Raw genomic sequence first — 20464 nt, forward strand, 5'->3', positions numbered from 1 at the left:
ACTTTGGATGTCATCTGGATGTCCAACTGTGCAAAAATTAGGCTTATATCTTTCCTGGTATCCATATTGGAAGAAGAAAAAGAAGAAACCTCCCTTCTCTTGCCACTAAAATGGGTGCAAGTTGCTTTATGAAGCAAGATCAGAAGAGCCTGGCTGCTGGATCAGGTCAAATGGGGCCCATCTAGCCCAGCATCCTGTTCTCTCCATGACCAGCCAGATGCCCTAATGGGAAGCCCACAACAGCAGGTCTCTCCCTACTTGTGCTTCCCAGCAGTTGAGGCATCCTGTCTCCAACAGTGGAGGGAGAACCTACTCACCATGGCTAGGAGACACTGATAGCCTCCTCCTCCATGCATTTGTATAATCTTCTTTTAAGGCCGTTCAAGTTGGTGACCCTCACTGTCTCCTGGGGAAGTGAGTTCCACAGTTTAATTCTGCACTGTTTTGAGGAAGTCCTTTAATTTGTCCCAAACCCTCCAACATTCAACTACACTGGATGTCCATGAGTTCTGGTATTAGGAAAGAGGGAGGAAAAAACGTTATTCGCTTTCTCCACACCTTAATTTTATACGCCTCTATCACGTCATCTCTTACTTGCCTTTCTTTCTAAGCTAAAAAGTCCCAAATGTTGAAAACAACCTTTCTTCAGAGGCGTGTTGCTGCATCATCCCCTTGATGACCCAGGTTGTCCCTTTTCTGGCCCTTTTGCAATCCTGCCCCATGGAAGGACAGCAAAGCAGAGAGAGGAGGACAGCTCCACTCTTAGGAAATGGTGAGGGAGGCTGACGTCAGGGAGAGTCATGTGCTTCCCTGACTGAGACATTCTAGGGAAATGTCTAGAGGTAACATAGACTGAGTCCATCAATCAAGCTCAGTGTTGTCGGCACTGACTGGCAGCAATGGCTCTCCGGGGTTTTTCAGAGAGGAGACCTTCCCCTGGAGATGCTGTTGAGGATTGAACCTTGCGAGCTTCTACGTGCAAAACCGATTCTCTGTCGTGAAGGTGCATGGCCCTTTCTTTTGGGGTTTTGTTTCCTTCAGATGAGAGAGCCCCCCCCCCGCTGTTTCTCATATAACAAGCAGAGCCCAAGCAGAAGCAAAGAGGAAAACATAGAAAATACTCCAGGGAACAATTTTTGGGCAGCCTCTCCAGCTCACCCCCGCCCAGTTTCTCTCTGCCATTCCAACTTGAACCACTCCTTCTCTCTCTAGCCTGTATTATCTTTGCAAATTTGAGAGCAGCTTTCAACTGAAGGGTATACAAAAGCTCTCCATAAAGCATAAAATCTAAATATTCACCCACCAGGCTTTTGCCTCATGCCCGTGAAAGTAAACTACCTGCCCAGAGCTATGAAAAAATTTGAGTCTTTGGTGACTTCCAAAACATTTAACACTCATTTAAAGCATATGGCTTTTTACTAAAGAACCTTGGGAACTGCAGTTTGTCAAGGGTGCTGGGAATTGTAGCTTTTGGATAGATACAGTTTCCAGGGCTGGGGGAAAGCATGGTTTTTAAAGTGGTATAAACACGCTTTAAATGTATGGTGTGGATGTGACTTTCATTTATCAACTCTCATACTCCAGTCACACTTCACATGAGGAAAGCATCAGAGAGAAGGCTCCTCACGCTTGGACCCCCAGCCTTGGGGTGAGCCCAGATTCTCCCCAACTGAGGAGGCAATGTGGTGTAGTGGTTAGAGTAGGACCAGGGAGACCAGGTTCAAACTCAGCCCTGAAGTTTGCTGAGTGACTTCAGTCTCATTGTCTCTCTCAGTCTTGCCAAACACACAGTGATTTTGTGAAGATAGAAGGGAGGCGGAGAGGACCACATACATCACCCCGAGCTCCTTGGATGAAGGTTTGCAATAACAAATGAACAAATTGAAATGACAGGCATACAAAGCAGTGACGTGAAGACTGGAGCACCTGTCAATCCTGCCACCATGATTCAGGCATGTTGTCTGTCTTAAAGAAAAACCAGGTATATGAACATTCAAGTGTTTATTGTTTCATTCTTCGCTTCTGAAATCCGGTCCATCCTTGAGGAGGGAAAAGATGGAACATTTCCTAGTGCCACAGCCAGTGTCTGTCTTCCTGCATTCCCCCTTGGTCTGTTATTCCAGGAGTGACCTGCTGGGTTTGTTCCAGCTGCAGAAAATCACAGAAATGGAGCAAAGTCAGAAGCTGAAGTTTGGCTACAAAACTGGCCCTCTGTTTCAGAGAAGAAGCCAGCAAATCCTGGTTGGTGAGCCTCACATCCTCAGAGTGTCTTACAGAGGGGTGGGGGGGTTCCCTGTGGCCCCTGCATTCCAGGCACTGGTGGGGTGCAGCTCCACGTCCCTGTCAAGCTGGGTGCTCCCAGGTCTGAACGGATGAGCAACTTCAGGGAGCGACTCTCCTGAGTCACCTGTTTGTCCTCTTCCCAGCCCGCATTCCCAGTTCCTCCGAGCTGCTCCGTTTCTGCAGCAGCTCTGGATGCATCATGGCAAAACTGCATCCCTTCTGCAGGTGTCTCCACCTGGGCCTTCCCTGAAATGCAACTCCTCCCTTTCTGAGATCTCCTGGTGCCTCAGGATCAGCAAGTTTTGACCTGCAGAGGGAAAGGCTGCCCAAGATGGTGCTTTTGCTTTTCAAGCAATTATTGCTGTTGCGGCGTCTCTTCCTAAACTGCATGGTTCTTCTTCCTTTGGTGTCAGCTCCAAACACCCTTCCTTGGGCCATTCTTCCTGCCCCGACCAGACTGGTGTTTTATTGTGGGTGAATTCTGCAACATGTTACCGACAGAATATCAAGGCATGAGCAGTGGATTTGTCCTGCTTTATTATGGAATCATAGAATTAGAAGGGACCCTCAAGGGTCATCTAGTCCAACCCCCCTACAGAACAGGAAGCACAGCTAAAGAATCCCTGGCAGGTGACCATCCAACCTCTCTTTAAAAGTTTCCGATGAAGGAGAGTCCACCACTTTTGGAGGGAGTCTCAGTGATGTTTTATGGCTGTCCAGAGGGGCCATAGTGCAACCAACTGGGGGTTCTGAACACTTGTGGTATGAACAGATATGGGATTTCATCAAGTCGTTTTGGGATATGGACAGGGAAGGGAAGATCTCCCAGGGTGGGAGGCTGGGAGAAGAAAGGAAAACTCCCAGGTGAGAGCTGGGAGGGTCCACCCTAGTGCTGGATTTACATATAAGCTAAACAAGCTATAGCTTAGGGCCTCACTCTCTTGGGGCCCCCCCAAAAAATTAAAGGAAAAAAACCCTGGATGTACATTTCCAAAATATAAGATAAAAAACAAATAAAATAAAACCTACATACAGCAACAGTGTTTTGTGTTATGTGCAAATGGCTTTAGATACCTTTTAGGTCCATAAAATGCCATATAGTATATATTCAACACAAAAAAACAGGGACAATTTGTTGTTGACAAAGGACAGCTGGACATATAAAGGGCCCCATTACCTTCAGTAGCTTAGGGCCTCCTCAAATCTAAATCCGACCCCTTTCTGTGTGAGACAAGGATTAAGATCTACCTTTGACAGAGGACTCTGCATTTTCTTTTCTCTTTCTTTCTCTGTTTTTGTTGTTATCTAGATGAGTTTCTTTTATCTTATTGTAATACGAAAAAGCTTTAATAAAATCTTATGCGGGGTGGGGAGGAAGTTACCTGGCTGTGTAGCAACTGCAAATGAAGCAGTCTGGCCACCTCAAAACTTTTGCAGCTGCAAGTAGTATTGAAAGTGTCTGACCACCCTGATGGCATCAGGAGTACAAATCACTGCAAATATGCAGTGAAGAGGATGCCTTTTCTTTCTCCCCAGACCCACAGATTATTTACTTGCATCAACATTGCACTACTATTGGGGGTTCCAGTGTGAGACAATAGTAGCCCCAGTTTATTTGTTTGTTTGAATTTTAAAAAGACCTATTGTGATAATGAGGGATCAGCTAATTTTTCTCAGTTTTGTTCTAAACCTGTAACGCCCACGAAAAGGACCACATTCAGATATATCCCTGTCACTTTTAACAGTCATAGCTTCCTTTTCCCAGCGAATCCTGGGGTGAGGTGGAAGTGCTGAGAGGCTTGCTGGTCCTGCCCTACAGACTGCAGCTCTTTGAAATGAACACCCTGCATTTCAGCCACCCCCTTTTGCCCCAGGATGGGAGAGTGATCTCCTTATCAGCAAACCAATTCACAGAATTCTTCAATGCCAGTGAAACCAAAGTAAAATGGGTATAAAGGTACTTGCTGGCTCTCAGTAAGCATTTTCTGGCTCCAGGGTCTTTGTGTTTTTCCATTGCTGCATTGACCAAAAGCCCGCAGATAGAGCAGGACTTTCAAGAGATGCAACTGGGAAGTAGGGAGGGGGAAGAAATTCAATTTCATTTGCATTTAAAGGCAAACTTACGAAATGTGCATCTCCTAAAGCAATATGCGAATCAAAACACAGTTATCCAATGAAGAAAAACTCAGCTGGTGAAAGGCCTTTTAAAAACTGCTATCAGTCAATTTGATAAACAAATGCTTACTTGAAGACAAAGAACGATAAGGGGCTGTTTCCATAACACAAGTTTAAGGGCTTCAATGAACACAATTGTTTGGAGACAAACAATCTGCTCCACAGCTGTGTTTGCAGTCCAAGCAGGGCATCATAGAATTATAGAATTGCAGAGTTGCAAGGGATTCCTGAGGCTCATCTAGTCCAACCCATGGGTGTAGCCAGGGTTTTTGTTGGGGGGAGGAGAGGCTTTTGTTAGAGGGGGCAGAACCTCAAATTTCTTTTGATTTTTAATTATTTATATTGATAGGGGTGGTATCGCATCTGCCCCCCCTGCCCTCCCTTGGCTACGCCCATGGCCCAACCCCTTACAGAGCAAGAATAAGAGCTGAAGCATCCCTGACCGATGACCATCCTTTGTCGGAATCCACTTGTCTCAAGAGACAATGGAGTACGTCTCCAGGGGTGTTGGCAGCACTGAAGTGACCTCCCTGGGGTGCAAGCCTGGGCAGCATGTAGGGAGGGCTGCCCAGAGGACAACACACACACACACACACACACACACACACACACACACACACACACACACCGGCCTCGCTGATGAGGTCCAAAGGAAGCAGAGCAATGCACTTGGCACCAGTTTGGCTGCAAGAGTTGCTAAAGGGAAGTGTACAGTAGACCATCCTTCATCCTTTGAAAGTGGAGAGTCTTCTATGCTGGGTGAGAAGGAATTCCCTGCACAGGGTGGTGGAGAAGAAGAAGAAGAAGAAGAAGAAGAAGAAGAAGAAGAAGAAGAAGAAGAAGAAGAAGAAGAAGAAGAAAAGAGTGTTTGTGTGTAGATGTGGCATCCCTCCAGCAAGGGACAAGGGCTCCTCAGCACGTGGGATGCCCTCTCCTGCCTCAGGTGAGAGGATGCCACCTGTGTACCTGGAGGATTGATGGGGCTTCTTGCTTCTGACAGAAGAACTGCTAGGTCCTGGCTCCAGGCATGTTTTGTCTTTCCTTGCGTGGAGATCAGAAGCAGGTCAGGCTCAGGTATTTTGTACTATTCCGCCCTCTGCAATTACTAAAGGAACACAATGCCGAGCAAGCCCAGAACTTCGGCTGGGGACATGTCTCCCCCCCACCCTCCAGTTCACAACCTTCCAGCAGGATCATATTCTCTCTCTCTCTCTCTCTCTCTCTCTCTCTCTCTCTCTCTCTCTCTCTCTCTCTCTCTCTCTCTTACACACACACACACACACACCACCCCAGCAAAGGAGATGGAGGGTCAAGATGGTCTCCTGCAGTGGAGGAAGGAGGCAGCAACTGTCCTGGCTTCTGGGATCCCCTTCTGCTCTTCAGCCAGTGTGGTGTAATGGCTAGTGTGTTGAGATATACCGTAATATGGGAGACCAGGGTTCGAATTCTCACCCAGTCATGAAGCTCCCGGGTTAATTTAAGCTGCTCCCTGGTGGGTTGGTGTGATAAAGGGGGAAGAGAACCATCTACACTGCCTTGAGCTCCTTGGAGGAAAAGGTGGGAGATGAATGCAATGAAGGAAAGAAGTTCTGGTTTTCTGTACCAGGATTTGCTGGCTTCAGTCTTGTGCGGTGCTTAGTCTTAAAATGGTTGCTGGACCCCATCTGATGGACTACTGATGAGTTTTATATTTACAAAACAAAAGCACCCAAACAAAAAGTGCCCCTTTGCTATGCCACATTTCCCACTGGTGGAGAAGTGGCACCGCCATCTGTGCCAATTTGGGGACAAGATCGTGCCTCTTTGGGGCAAGATCTCACCCAAAATAGACATGATCCTGCCCCAAATTGGTGCTGATGGTGGCAGCAGTTCTCCGCCAATGGCAGAAGTGGTGGGGAAGGTGTGGCACCTGCCAACGTGCTGCCCTGAGGGACTTCTGACACCTGAGGCAGCAGCCTTACCCTGCCTAATGGCCAGGCTGGCTCTGCTGAGCCCCTTACATTGGATGGGGCAAATGTCTTGTCACATCTCTCACCCAGGACGTTTACTAGCTGACTATTACTCCCTTGTGAACAGAGCTTCTTCTGTTATAAAACAATTATTTAATCAGATTGCACAACCTTCTTGAGGGTGTGGAAGAGTTTCTGTCCTCGCGTGACCCTTTGCAGTCTCATGCAGAAGCTGCATGCCTCCCCCCCGCCTTTCTATATCCCAGCAAAATTAGTGGCTGATTGACTGTGGATCCTGAACTGTTATTACAGACCCCAGAAGGAGGGGGGTGCATTCAGGAGAACTAAGTCATCCTGTGAGGTTCTGCTCTGAGATCAGCCCTGTCTTTCACAAGTGTCATAGGATCATAGAGTTGGAAGGAAACTCAAAGATCATCAGGTGCACCCCCCTGCTCATGCAGGAAATCCATGGCTACAACATTCCTAGTAGGTGGGCCACCCAGCCTCTGCATCGAAACTTCCAAGGAAGGGAGATTCCACCACCTCCCGAGGAAGACTCAAGCAACTCACGCTGTCAGAAAGTCCTTCCTAATGTTTATGCAATACCTCTTCTTGTACATTGAACCCATTGGTTTGGACTCTTCTGCCTGGTGCAAGAGAGAATAAATTTGGCCTGTCATCTCTGTGACAAGAACAATGGCAAGAGAAATTGATGAACTATGCAGAAATGGCTAGATTGACATACGAACTGAGAGATAAGGACAACTGTGACTTTAAAGAAGAATGGGAACTTTTCACATATTACTTAAAAAGACAACAAAATGGACTCCTTGGCAGGTTTTGAATAAACATGCACAAATCTATTGATTGTTAATGTAGTAGGTAGATATAAGGATTCATACAATTTTACAGTATGCAGAGAACAATATGAGTTGTTATCTCACATCTTAATCATCTCTTCTCCAGACTTTGTTGTTTAGTCGTGTCCGACTCTTCGTGACCCCATGGACCAGAGCACGCCAGGCACTCCTGTCTTCCACTGCCTCCCGCAGTTTTGGTCAGACTCATGTTTGTAGCTTCGAGAACACTGTCCAACCATCTCGTCCTCTGTCGTCCCCTTCTCCTTGTGCCCTCCATCTTTCCCAACATCAGGGTCTTTTCCAGGGAGTCTTCTCTTCTCATGAGGTGGCCAAAGTATTCTCCAGACTAAACGTACCTAATGCCTTCAGTCTTCCTTTGTAGGGCTTGTGGCTCATCCAGAAGACCTCCCTTCTCCAGCATTCCACCTGACCTTTATCCCAGTCCTTATCTGTGCATTGGATATGAAACCGTAGAGTGGATTTTTGGTGAGTGCACTGGAAAGAGGTGGTTCATCCTTCACTCACCAGCTGGAATGTTCCCCCCAATGCTGTCCCCCTCAGTGCAGTGATTAGTTGGGGGCACCCAAGCCCTGCTGCAGGATGATAATGAAGAAAGGAAAGGAAGGAGATGATTCCGAGAGCCTTGAGTTCCAAGCATTTTTGAAATACAGACTTCTATTATGAGGTGCTTGTGCAGCTCAGAGAGGACTGTCATCCTTTTCATGGATACATGCATCTGTTATGAACACCTGTTTGCCCATAACCTTATCCCCAATTAATAAGCTCACATAAGAACATAAGAGCCTGCTAGATCAGGCCAGTGACCCATCTAGTCCAGCATCCTGTTCTCACAGTGGTCAACCAGACGGGAAACCCACAAGCAGGATCTGAGGACAAGTCTCCCTTCCTGTGGTTTCCAGCAACTGGTATTTAGAAACACTGCTTCATCTGACTGTGGAGGCAGAGCATACCTGTCCTGGCTACTAGCCCCCATTAGCCCTCTTCTCCATGAATCTGTCCAATCCTCTTTCAAAACCATCTAAGTTGGTGGCCATCACTGCCTCCTGCAGCAGGGAGTTCCATAGTTCAATGCCGTGCTGTGTGAAGAAGGACTTCCTTTCCTCTGTTCTGAATCTTCCAGCTTTCCGCTTCCTTGGTTGCCCCCAGTTCTAGTGTTAGGAGAGAGGGAGAAAAACTTCTCTCTAGCCACTTTCTCACACACCAAAGGAATGAAGAAAGGTTGGTTTAGTACATGAAACGAAAAGAGACAGGGTGTATAGATGCTTCTTCACGTAGCAAGGTTACACACACATGAAGGCAAGAAATCATACAGTACATCAGCTCTATAGTAGTACCTCGGGTTACAGACGCTTCAGGTTACAGACGCTTCAGGTTACACTCTGCTAACCCAGAAATAGTACCTCGGGTTAAGAACTTTGCTTCAGGATGAGAACAGAAATTGCGCTGCGGCAGTGGGAGGCCCCATTAGCTAAAGTGGTACCTCAGGTTAAGAACAGTTTCAGGTTAAGAACGGACCTCCAGAACGAATTAAGTTCTTAACCACTGTAATTCTATGATTCACTTATTTCTGGTCTTATTACAGCTCCTTCCTTGGCTTCACTGAAAGCATGCCCCCTTTTCTCTATCGGTTTTTTTTTACTCACCCAGCATCACTTCCCTTTTCCCAGTTGCTTTTGATGGCTCCTGGTCAAGCAGGGCAGGTTTACTTAGAAACCTACCTTGCATCAAACTGGGGGAAGTCCCACATCCCATTTCAATTACACCCCCCCCCACACACACACAGAGGGAGAGAGAGAGAAACTTGTGACTTCTGCCCCCAGTTGATGCCTCCAAGATGGCCCAACTTCAAAGATGAGCCAGATGACATCATCTCCCTGGCCCTCAGCATCATCAGGAAGGTGATGACGCAGTGAGGATGATGATCCCTGTCAGCCCTGGGAAGACACACCCATCACCATCAGCAGGAGGCCAAGTGGCGGTGGTGGTTTGACCCAGTTAATGCAATTGCCAGGGCGGAGGAGAGCACCAAGTTATTAGGAAATCATCCTTGACAGCAGCAGCTGGTAGAACTTGCTCAGCACCTTCTCTAGCCTCCCTCACCAGGAAGAAAACAGAGTGGCTTCCTCTGGCTCTGGCTCTGATGGCCACCAGAAACCTCTGTATCGAATGTGCTATCAGGGCAGGGCTTTGGGTCAGAGGTCCAGGGGCCCCACTCAGCAGTGCAGCAGCAGGGCTGGCTTGTTCCTTTGAAGAATCACAGGACTGTAGACTTGGATACCCCAACATACATTTAGTCCAACCCTCTGCAAGGCAGGTATCACAGCTAAAGAACCCTTGAGAGATGACCACCTAACCGATGGCTCTTACCTCCAGATGTTTAGTCAGAATCTCCTTTCTTGTCATTTGAATCCATTGGTTTGGGTCCAACCCTCTGGAGCAGCAAAAAATAGGCTTGCTCCATCTTCCATATGACAGCCCTTTAGATATTTGAAGATGGCTCTCATAGCACCTCTCAGTCTTCCCTTCTCCAGGCTAAACATTCTCAGCTCTCAACTCTTTTTCTAAAGAGGAGTCTGGAGTCTAGAAGACTCAGCCCTCTCCTCCAGCACTCAGGATGGGTGGGAGAGCGAGGCCCAGCTCTTTGAGAAGCTGAGCACACTGGACCTCTGTGGGTTTGGAAGATGCCAGTAAAGAGGCTCATCCACAGGAGCAAAGGGGTGGGGTGGGTATTAGGAGATACTCTTATCTCCTTGTATCTGTGTATCTAGAAAAGTGGTATATACTGTATTTTTCGCTCTATAGGACGCACCAGACAATAGGACGCACCTTGTTTTAGAGGGGGGGAAACAAGAAAAAAAAATTCTCCCCCTCCCTGCCCAGCGCCCCTTCAGCGAAGCGGCAGGAGGTGTTGCTCAGAGAGGGGGAGAATTTTCCCCCTTTTGTTTTCCCCCTCTAAAACAAGGTGCTGTTTAAGGTGCGTTCAGTCGCCTTCAGGCGGCTACCTTGGAAGCCTGGAGAGCGAGAGGGATCGGTGCACACCGACCCCTCACTCTCCAGGCTTCAGGTTCCTTTCAACCTGCTCTTTGGGGCTGGCAGGGGGAAGCCCACCACCAGCCCCAAAGAGCAGGTCAGGGAGCAGCGGAAAGGCACGCAGCGGAGAGGCTGCTGCCATAGTTGCGCATCACCTCTTCAGCTGGGAGAGGATCGCAGGGCTATGGCTTCTTTAGCCTCGCGCGTGCTCTCCCGGTTGGAGAGGTGATGCGCGGCTATAGAGGCTCTTGCCATAGCCGCGCGTCACCTCTTCAGCTGGGAGAGGGTCGCGGGGCTATGGCTTGTTTAGCCCCACGCGCGCTCTCCCGGTTGGAGAGGTGACGCGCAGCTATAGAGGCTCTTGCCATAGCCGCGCGTCACCTCTTCAGCTGGGAGAAGGTCGCGGGGCTATGGCTTCTTCGCTCCATAGGACGCACACACATTTCCCCTTCATTTTTGAAGGGGAAAAAGTGCGTCCTATAGAGCGAAAAATATGGTAAATGCAATTAACAACAAGCAAACTCTAGTTGATGTTAAACAAAATTCAAGCTTTTCATTGTATAATATGTGAATCCCACATAGGAGCAACAACTTGCATTTTAAGAGTTTATGAATATTGTGTCTACCAGTAAAAAATAAGATTGCCCTGCAAATTAAATATGTTATTTGATTGTTTAGCTTATCCAAATAGTCATGGCACCAATGTTCAGGGAGTTTTAGTGTAGTTGCCTCTGCTTTAGGGCCTGATCGACTATAGGCCTGGAGATGGCTGGTGTTTGGACTTGACACACTCACGGAAGCTGAACTGGATGAGCATATTTTGCCTTGGATGTTGTTACACTGAGGTTCTGAGTTTAGGAAAAGAAGAGGGATACAGTTATTGGGGGATATACTGCACTTATGTGATAGGAAAGATCCTAGCTGTAACTAAGAGTCCTGCAATGAGTCCTGCTTGGTCTTTCAGTTGAGCAGGAGAGATGCAAAAGCTCTCTCCTCCCCCAAGGTAAAGACAAAGAAGGAAGAAGAAATGATCAGCAACCCTGCAAGCATCAGCCCAGCACTGAAGGAAGACCAAGCAGTCAGTGGAAAAAGGACATTCTAGGAAGGTTGGAGATTTCTCCCAATGTTGTCAGCCTGCGTTGCAAGCTGAGTTACATCCCAGCGCCTTCTGGCAGAGATGTCCCTACTGAAGCGAGTCAAAGAGTTCCAGGATGGACTTTGAACCAGTGATGGGACCTGTGTGAGGCACCTGGGGCAGCCCCGCCTTTCAAGTCAGGAGAACAGGTACCAATTCAGAAGACTGGCTCTTCTATGGCTTCCGACAGAGCCCCAGTTGTGCAAATCGCCCAGGGAGAGACCAGGTCAGAGCTGAGACTTTTTCTTACATCCATGACCCTGTGTGAACTCCCTGAAACAAACTCCCAGAAGCAGCAGCTGTCCAGGGTGCCATGTCTCTGCCACGTCACCTTTCCCTGTAGTGCATATTTTGTGGAAGGAGGGCAGAGAAAGGGCCTTGATTAACAAAACTAGGTGACCCTGTTTGCCCCCTGCTTTCCAAGGGCCATGGTGGGGGGGAAGAGATGGGACTCTTTTTTTACCCCACCCTTGAGTGACACTAATATTCGTCATACCCTCAGCTGCAACCGGGCATGCCCCCTTCCACCATGGCTGATGTGATGTGTACACAGGTAAGACCCCCCCCTCCATCGCTACCTCTTTGGAAATGGTAACAGTCTCCCTGCCCTTGATTTATGATGCTGCCTGCCAAAACAATAGCATCCAGAGGTGCCCCCCCCCCAGGTTTGGGATGGTGCAAGGGGGCAAACAATAGCTCCTGCCTGAGCTGAGAATCCCACACCCACCAGCCCTGCTGCCTCGTTTGCCATCAATCAACCTCACCATGTGTTTGAAAGCAGGAATGAGCCAAGGCCGAGTGTCAGAGAGTGGCTCATGACTGGGGCAAAGCAGAGAGTAGGGTGTCCAGGACCTTTGTGGAGGCAGATGCTTGCACCCCTTCACTGGCTCTGGCTGGTGGAAGGACCCTGGCAGGAGTCCCTTTCAGCTTCCAGGGAGGCCCCAAGATCCTTAGCTCCAGCCCTACCAGATTTCCCGGGGAAAAGATCACACATGCACAGACACAGGCTGTTCCTTACAAATATTTTATTAAAGGCATTTCTCCCCTTCCACAGTTCCCAGGGGCTGGTCTCGGTTGTTAAATTATTAAGCTTAAAAACACCACCACCATATATTGCACATGAGCCAAGTCTTTTTTCCCACTCCTTGCTGCTTGCCACCTCCGCCACAGCCCCTGCACCCAAAGGGCCCTGGATCAGGTGAAAGGGGGCCTGTCGGGAGTCCAGCACCCTTTTCTCACGGCGGCCAGGCAGATGCCTCTATGGGGAGCCCGCAAGCAGGACCTGAGCACAACAATAGCAGTAGCCCTCTCCCCACATGTGATTCCCAGCTGCTTGCACTGAGAGGTGTCCTGCCCCCCAGTATTACCAGCTTCTCCAGTGGATGGACCTTGCAAGGGAGGAGGTGGCAGATAAATGTACCCTGATAAGTGCACCTGGAAGGGCTGGGATTGCATGTGTGGGTGTAGCTGGGCATGGGGATGCAGGTCTTTTCAGAAGCAGGATTAAAAGGCACCCCTTGAGAGCCAAGGCTGCTCCTTCTGCGGGGTGTGCTCTCAGAACCAACCTTTACAGCTTTGAGACAAAGGCAAAATCTTGAAGGCAGCTCCGTTCCAGGCCAGCTGAAACCAGGGAGCTGCTTTCAGCTACAGCAAAAGGGAACCTGGATCTTACTGAACCCACAACCATCTTCCGTGCCTGAGGGTCAAGGTGCAGCTGGACTTGTCCTTTCCCTAAGGAGTCACAGCTTTCTGCCACACAGTCAGCAGCTCTTGTCTGGGGGTCCAAGGTCATGGACTAAGCTCCCACCTCCAGACAGGAACTGCCTTCGGACACCTAAGCATCACAACGGAAGCCGCCTTGGCGAAAAGCCTGGCTCGCCCCCAGCGAGGGGCAGAGGGGGGATTAATACAGAGACGGCATCAAGTGTCTGGCTAGCAGAATGGCAGAGCACAGAGCAGGTGCAGTTCTGTTTGGGGCAAGCGGCTTCTGTCCCCCGTCCCGCCAGAGGGTAAGTCCAGCCGCTGAGTCCAAGGAGCGGCCTTTCCTGCTGGCGTCAAGGGCATCACTGGGTTGTCCGGACCTCCAGGGTGTCATCCAGCTGCTCTCCAAAGGTGCTGGCCAGCCGCAGGGTGCTGTAGTTGGGTGGGGGGGTCCTAGGGGGTGGGTGCTCCAGCGAGAGGGGCAGGCGCATGGCTGTGTTGAAGGTGGGCAGATCATCATCGTCTGCAGTGCAGGCTGGGTTGTCGTGGCCCTGCAGGCCATTTTGGGGGGTTGGTTCTGCCTCTGCCTCTTCCTCCTCCTCCTCCTCCTCTTGATCCCTGTTCTTACCCCGCCACCACTTCTTGGCCTTCTGCCAATGGCGGCGCAGGATGATGCAAATGGTGTCGAGGAAGAAGACCTCCACAATCTCGATGACACAGACCATGGAGCAGCTCATCCAGAGGCCCAGCTGGCCCCCAATGTTGGAGACAAGAATGACGGGCTGGAAAGGGACAGAGGGAGCACTTCAGCACCAGTTTTCCCCTTGGGGGTTTCCTGGCAGGGTTTAATTTCTACACGGAGAAGCGTTTCCCTGTATGGTCCATGGACCACTGAAGGCTCCCCACTCCCTTGGCCACTGAAAGGACACTCTCTCCATTCCACTGTCTCCTTGCCCCACCCAACCCTACTAGAAAACACTTGGGACTGAACACGGGACCTTCTTCGTGCAAAGCAAATGGCCCCAAATGATGGCCATTGTTGGATGCTGCCTTCTACTAAGCCAGAAAAGCGGCTTGTCTTGCTCAGCACTGACTGGCAGTTGCTTTCCAGGGCTTCACGATGTGTCTGCCTACCTGGAAACATTGCCAGGGATTGAACCTAGAGCCTTCTGTTTCCAAAGAGGGTGCTCTACGACCATGGAGCTGTGGCTCTTCTCTCCACCACACTAGGGCAAAATCTGCAGGTATGGTGGAAATGGATCCCTCTTCCTGCCTCCCTCCACCAACACAGCCAGGCTGGGGCCCATGGGGAGATGATTCTCCTTAACAGTGCCAGGATTAGCTGCTTCCTGAGCCTGAGTGGAGGAGCCCCTCTTGGCAAGTGCCCTCCCAGAAGGGGCTACTCAGAAGTTGGCCAAAGGCAACACTCACATCATTTGCTGGATTCTCCTTGATTTCCCTCTCGTTCAAGTCTTTGTAGAACACCACGAGGTTTGCCAGGTCTTCCCTGAGAAAATAAATTGTGGGGAGGGGGGAGAGAAGGAGAAGTGGAGCTGGATGAGGCAGGGCTAGTTGGGAAGCAACAGTGCCCCACCTAGGACGGACAGCCCTGGCTTCTTATGGGATGTGTGCGGGGGGGACTTACTTTTTAAAGGTCTCACCGCGGTTGTTCCATTTATCCCATGACAGAAGTTTCAGCATCCATTCCTTTAAAAGAAGAGAGCCGGAATTAATTGAACACACTCAAACATCAGAAAAGCCGTGCTGCTGGGTAAGGATCCAGTCACAAAATCATCGAGTTAGAAAGTACTCAAAGGTCCATCTAGTTCAACCCTCTGCAGTGTAGGAATCACAGCTGAAGAATCAATGGCAGATAATCCATCCACAGATAAGCATCTCCAATGAAAGAGAGTCCACCATCTTCCGAGGGAATCAGTTCCACGGTCAAACAGCTCTGACCCTCAGAAACTTCTTCCTGAAGTTCAGTCCAGCTTCCTGTTCTCCCCAGTGGCTTGCCCAATGCCCCAAAGGGAAGAAACACACAAGCAGGACAATTGTGTGGTCTCCTCTGTGATCTTGTCCTTCCCATTTGCCACCCCCCTCTCCTCAGGGCTTTGGGGGCCCCTCAAAATTGTGCTGACAAGGACCAGCCCCTGTGCCTAGGGTAGGGCCCAGGCTTGCATGTGGCAGCCACCACCGCTGCCCCTTTGATGGAGGTAACCATCTCCTGGACTCCTATTCAAAAGTGCCAGGCACTAAAAATCATGGGTGGGTGGGGCCCTTCGAAGCCCCACAGGCTGGGGCCCAGCTTAGCTGACAGCTGGCCCTGGGTCTGACTCTTGCCCTCCACTGCTTCACTCACAGCTCTTTCCTTGCAAACCAATTCCCTGCCTCCGTCCCTTAGCCTGGTCCTCCCATGGAGTTTAGGAGCTCCCTGGGTAGGGCAGGATTTACACATAAGAGAGGGCTTTGCATCTGATCTTGTGCCTGTACAGGTGAACATATGGAAAGGGCACATTCATTTAAAAAAATTTAAATGAAACAATTTGTTCAGATTCTTTAGAATACTGCAAGGAGGTGGAACAAGTCTTAATTCCAGGGGACAATCTAATAGTTAATTGGGTCTTGGGGTGTTCACATTCCAGAAAAAGGATTTGTCACAGTTTATATTAATAATAAACTTATTATTATTATTATTATTATTATTATTATTATTATTATTATTATTAAATGCCCACCCATCAGAGGTCACGGAAATAAACAACTATTTGACTTTTAGAAGACATCTGAAAGCAACCTTATATAGGCAAGTTTTTAATCTTATAATTTTTTAATATTGTATTGGGAGGAATCCAGATTGACTTGGGCCACCCAGTCTGATAGGATAATAATAATAATTAGTAATAGTAATAATAATTTGGAGACAAGACACCACCCCAAAATAATTTATAGTATTAATTCCCTCCAGAAGTAGAACTTCTGGATCTTTTTTTAAAAAAAGTATTTTTAATTGAATAGAACTTCACAAGACAAACACATATGCAAAAACCAAACCAAACCCAGGCGGGCATGGGATGTTACATTCACAAGAAGAAATTATAAAGCTCGTTATCCGGATACTTGCGATGAGATGCAGAAAGGTAAGTGAAAAGTCCCGTCATAAGAAACGAGAGAACAAGGGGTGGGGCACACCTGACTTGCAAGATATACAGAAACACAAACCTGTGACTGAAACCTATGACTGAAAGAAGGAGTACCTAGGATAAAATGCTCTATATTACATCAAGAATTTTTTTTTAAAAAAAACAATTAGATGTTACTTATCCCAGTTTTCTCAACATACTTGTGGAAGGGCAACCCTTTGTATCTTGAAGCATGATGGCAACGTCATCAGCAATTAAACTGAGGAGGTGTTACCTACTGCAAACTCCTGGATCAATCTATTGTTATAAATATTTATAGCACTCCTTACAATACAAACCGGCCATAAACCAGGACACCATCTTCCAAGGCCGCACTCCCACACAAATCACTTGACCTGCATTGTTCATGCCCCCCCACAAAAAGTGGTTTTGTTTTTGTTTTTGAAACAGTGACCAAAAGTATTTGCTTTTGAACACCATGCCTGTAAAAGTGCAGCCCGAAATCATGTGCGATCGCGGCGGCCATTTTGGTCACTGTCTTTTTCTGAGAGAAAAAACAGGGTGTCCCACTTTTTCCGGGACAGTCGACAGGTATGTTATAGCCAAGTTTTCGAGGGATAAAATGAACAGGAAGGAGGAAAGGGGGCGGCCCTCTTTTGTGCAGAAAGAGCACCACATCCTAGGGAAAGGGAGGTCAAGGCAAACAGGACTTGTGGGGGGGAGACACTCACCTGGGAGGCTGAAGAAGGCCACTGGGCAAGGCTGGTGGTGAGGGTCCACTCTTTCAAGCTGGGGAGGCAAGGCAGGCATTGAGCAAGCATGGAGGGAAGGACTCAGCACCCTGATGGCTTCTCTGGAGACCCCAATGGCAGAAGACCCGGCCCTGTCACCCTTTGGAAACCCACCCAAGTCAAGGATGCAGGAAGTTGCCATTGGTGTAACTGGAGCCTGGAGCATTCTAGTTGTGGGGTGGTGGTAGAGGGATGGTGGGGGGGGGACAACTTACCTGCAGGCCTCTGTGCAGCTCCCCTGGCAATCCAGCTGCTCCTTCACAAACTTTTCATGCTGTTTGTAGTAGCAATACACTGGAGGGAGAGGAGAGAGAGAGAAGGGAGGCTGTTAGGAGCAGCCCAGCAGCCTCCACCAATCCTGCAAAATCCCAGCGTGGCTGGGGAAAAAGGTCTCAGGACAACCGCAGGACAAAGGCAAGCTCCCACTTTGTTGAGGAAGCATCTTGGGCAAGGAGAAGGCAACAGCATGGCCTTCACTCCTGCCTTCTGCTGTGAACGAGCAAGGGGCTCCTGCCTTTGGAAACCTCCCGAGAAGCTGCTGCAGGAAGGGGACTGTGAGCAACATCAAGGAGAGGGGGTGTTCCTGGGACCCAAGAGAAACGGGTCCAACCTCCTTGCTATTTTTGGTATGGCTAGAACGGAGTCATCTTGTTAATGCAATCTGGCTTTATTTATAGCTCCGAAATGTGGGTGTGAATGTTTTTCTTGTATGTTGCTATATTTGCTGTTACGTTGTTGTTTCAGGATGCTATTGTGAAATTGTTCCTGCGATGGTTGATTTCTGAGATGCAATTTCTGCTTGAGGAGCTGCTTTGGGCACGTATTTTCATGGAAGGGTGGCATAACAAAGGAGATTCCAACTAAAGAAGGAGATTCCAGCTAAACACCAGGAATAACCTTCTGGCGCTAAGAGCTGTTCGACAGGGGACAGCTCTTAGCGCCTTCAGACAGAGGCAGATTTAGGGGAGCGTGACTGGTTCACCTGCACTGGGCACTGAGCTGAGAGGACACTGCAATAATGGGGGGGCACTGAATTTTGGCATTGCCACTGAAATTCGAAAGCCCAAAGTTCACCACTTCATTGGAAGGTTTTGGAGTTTGGAAAGCAGAGGTTGGATGGGCATCTGTCAGGGATCCTTCAACTATGATTCCTGCGCTGCATGACATTGGGTGGCCCTTGGGGCCCCTTCCAACCCTTCCAATTCTATGATTCTATACAAATAACATGATGATGACAATGGATGATGAAGGGCAGCTTGGCAGCAGGCCATGTAAGCAGACGTGTACGGAAGGCGAGAGGGAAGCAGGATCCGCCTCTTCTGGTTTAGGCCCAGAGCTATGGCTTCCCAAGGAAGGGCGTTTTCTCCCGAGGTCATGGATGGCAACAAAGAGCTCACATTGGACTCAAGGCAGAGTGGGATGCATTCCTGGAAAGAGACCTCTCAGAGAAACTTAAGCCCCCTCTGGGGGAAGGGGGCCCTTTGACCCAGCTCCTGAGGAGAGCGGGCAGGTGGAGTGATGGGAAGACTTACTCCAGTCTGGATATTTCTTGTAGTTGCAGAACTCGGCATTATCGGGCAGGGGCTGGGCGTACTGGGCACAGCCGCACTTTTTCACCATCTCATTCTGGAAGCAGGAATGGAGACAGGTCTGCGAGGGGGGAGAAATCAAGCAGGGTGTCTGTCAATGCCCTCCAGATGTTGTGGACTACAACTCCCATGAGCCCCCAGCCAGCATGGTCATATTGGACTACAATTTCCATCAGCCCGAACCATTGCGGTTGCTGGTGCAGGCTGCACGAAACCATGAGGCAGAGAGGTCCTGGGGCTCCAGGCTGCCTGGGTGCAATTTACACCCCCCCCAGTATCCCTTGGGGGGATGCAAGAGCATGGGATCACTTCTCACAGTCCCACACCCCGGCCACCGCACATGCCTCACCTGCAAAGAGTAGGTTTTGTTCTTGTATAGCTTCTTCACATTGACGTCAGACCCGTCCTCTTTGCAGTTGCTGTATGGATAGCCGAGTCTTTTGGACTTTGTCTGTGGGATAGAAAGGAAGAACTCTGTTGGTATGAGCCTGCCAAGGTGGGGTGTGTGATGGGAGAGGGGTGTGTGGGGCAGGGAAGAGGCATCCTGGGTTGCGCTTGTGCTTCTTCCTTTAATCCCAGATGTGTGGGTGCTGGAAAGGCACTTTGCACATGCTCAGATGCACTCTATTGTGTGCTATCAGGATTTACTATCCCAAGAGGCCGAAGCCAGGTCTGGCATCCCAAAGGAGGTTTGGCAGGATTTACATCCTGAAAGATCTGTAATAAATAAAAAAAATACTTGGCAATGGCCAGGATTGAAGCAGATGTTGTACCCCTGAAGTATGGATCAACTCCCTCATTTCCATATACCTGACAATGTCTTATGTATATCTAATCTTTCATTGGGTAGAAATTTCATAGTTTCACTTTCGGGGGTGGAGTGAACATTTGTGGTCCTCCAGGTATTGCTGGACTCCAGCCCCCATCATCGGCCATGCAAGTTCAGATCTTTTTTTCCTTTTAATCCAGCCCTGACCCTTAGTCACAGGCACACATGACAAAGAACATGGCAAAGAAAGTCTCCTCCAAAACGACCTCCAGCCAGCGCAGAGCTTTCCAAAGTGTGTGTTGCGACACGTTAGTACGTCAGCTCAGTGTGTAGGTGTGTCACACTATAGTGGTATCTCGGGTTACAGACGCTTCAGGTTACAGACGCTTCAGGTTACAGACTCCGCTAACCCAGAAATAGTACCTCGGGTTAATAACTTTGCTTCAGAATGAGAACAGAAATTGCGCCGTGGCGGCGCAGCAGCAGCCCCCATTAGCTAAAGTGGTGCCTCAGGTTAAGAATGGTTTCAGGTTAAGAACGGACCTGTATTACAATTTATGTATGTGTCCGTATCACTTATAAGGGTTTAGTTTAACCTCCCGGTTTGCTAGTAAAACTGCACTACTGTGTTGCGAAATGATGCATGTCTAAAAAGCATGTCACCAACATGAAAAGTTTGGAAAGCTCTGAGCACTGGGAAGCCGTATGCTGGGAAGGGGGTTTCCTGTGCACACGAGAGCAGAATCTGCCCCAGGTGACTGCTGCCCATCTGCTCCAGCAGCACCACTCACAAAGTGCATCCCGATGGAGGTGGCTGTGGCCGTCTCTATCTCAGTGCCGACGTCTTCGATGAAGGGATATTCATCCTGGCCATGAATCACTATCTTGGCTCCCGTAGACGTCACCAAGAAAGGGTTGTACTCTGCTTCGTTTATATACAGGATCACCTGCAGCCCTGTGTAAAGGAAGGAGCGCAGGATTAGGCCAGTCTAGTGGAAGGTACGGGACCAAGAGAGGC

The 20464-nt window shown here is 49.0% G+C and overlaps 1 protein-coding gene across 1 annotated transcript in view; it reads right to left on the reverse strand.

Annotated features, from left to right (window-relative positions):
• Positions 1–12463: 12463 nt before the first annotated feature.
• The window catches only part of SCNN1G (sodium channel epithelial 1 subunit gamma), a gene marked incomplete at its 5' end in the record, with an annotated part of 9889 nt that continues 1888 nt past the window's right edge, over positions 12464–20464 (reverse strand). Inside the window, 8 exons of the mRNA XM_081887516.1 lie at positions 12464–13936; positions 14586–14661; positions 14800–14861; positions 17029–17086; positions 17304–17382; positions 18621–18738; positions 19027–19128; positions 20238–20401. Of these exons, the coding sequence (XP_081743642.1) occupies positions 13517–13936; positions 14586–14661; positions 14800–14861; positions 17029–17086; positions 17304–17382; positions 18621–18738; positions 19027–19128; positions 20238–20401 (1079 nt within the window). The 3' untranslated portion in view covers positions 12464–13516. The remainder of the gene's footprint in view (positions 13937–14585; positions 14662–14799; positions 14862–17028; positions 17087–17303; positions 17383–18620; positions 18739–19026; positions 19129–20237; positions 20402–20464) is intronic.

Source organism: Podarcis melisellensis (assembly GCF_964234715.1).
Source record: "Podarcis melisellensis genome assembly, chromosome: 14".
In the NCBI taxonomy this organism is placed as follows: Eukaryota; Metazoa; Chordata; class Lepidosauria; order Squamata; family Lacertidae; genus Podarcis; species Podarcis melisellensis.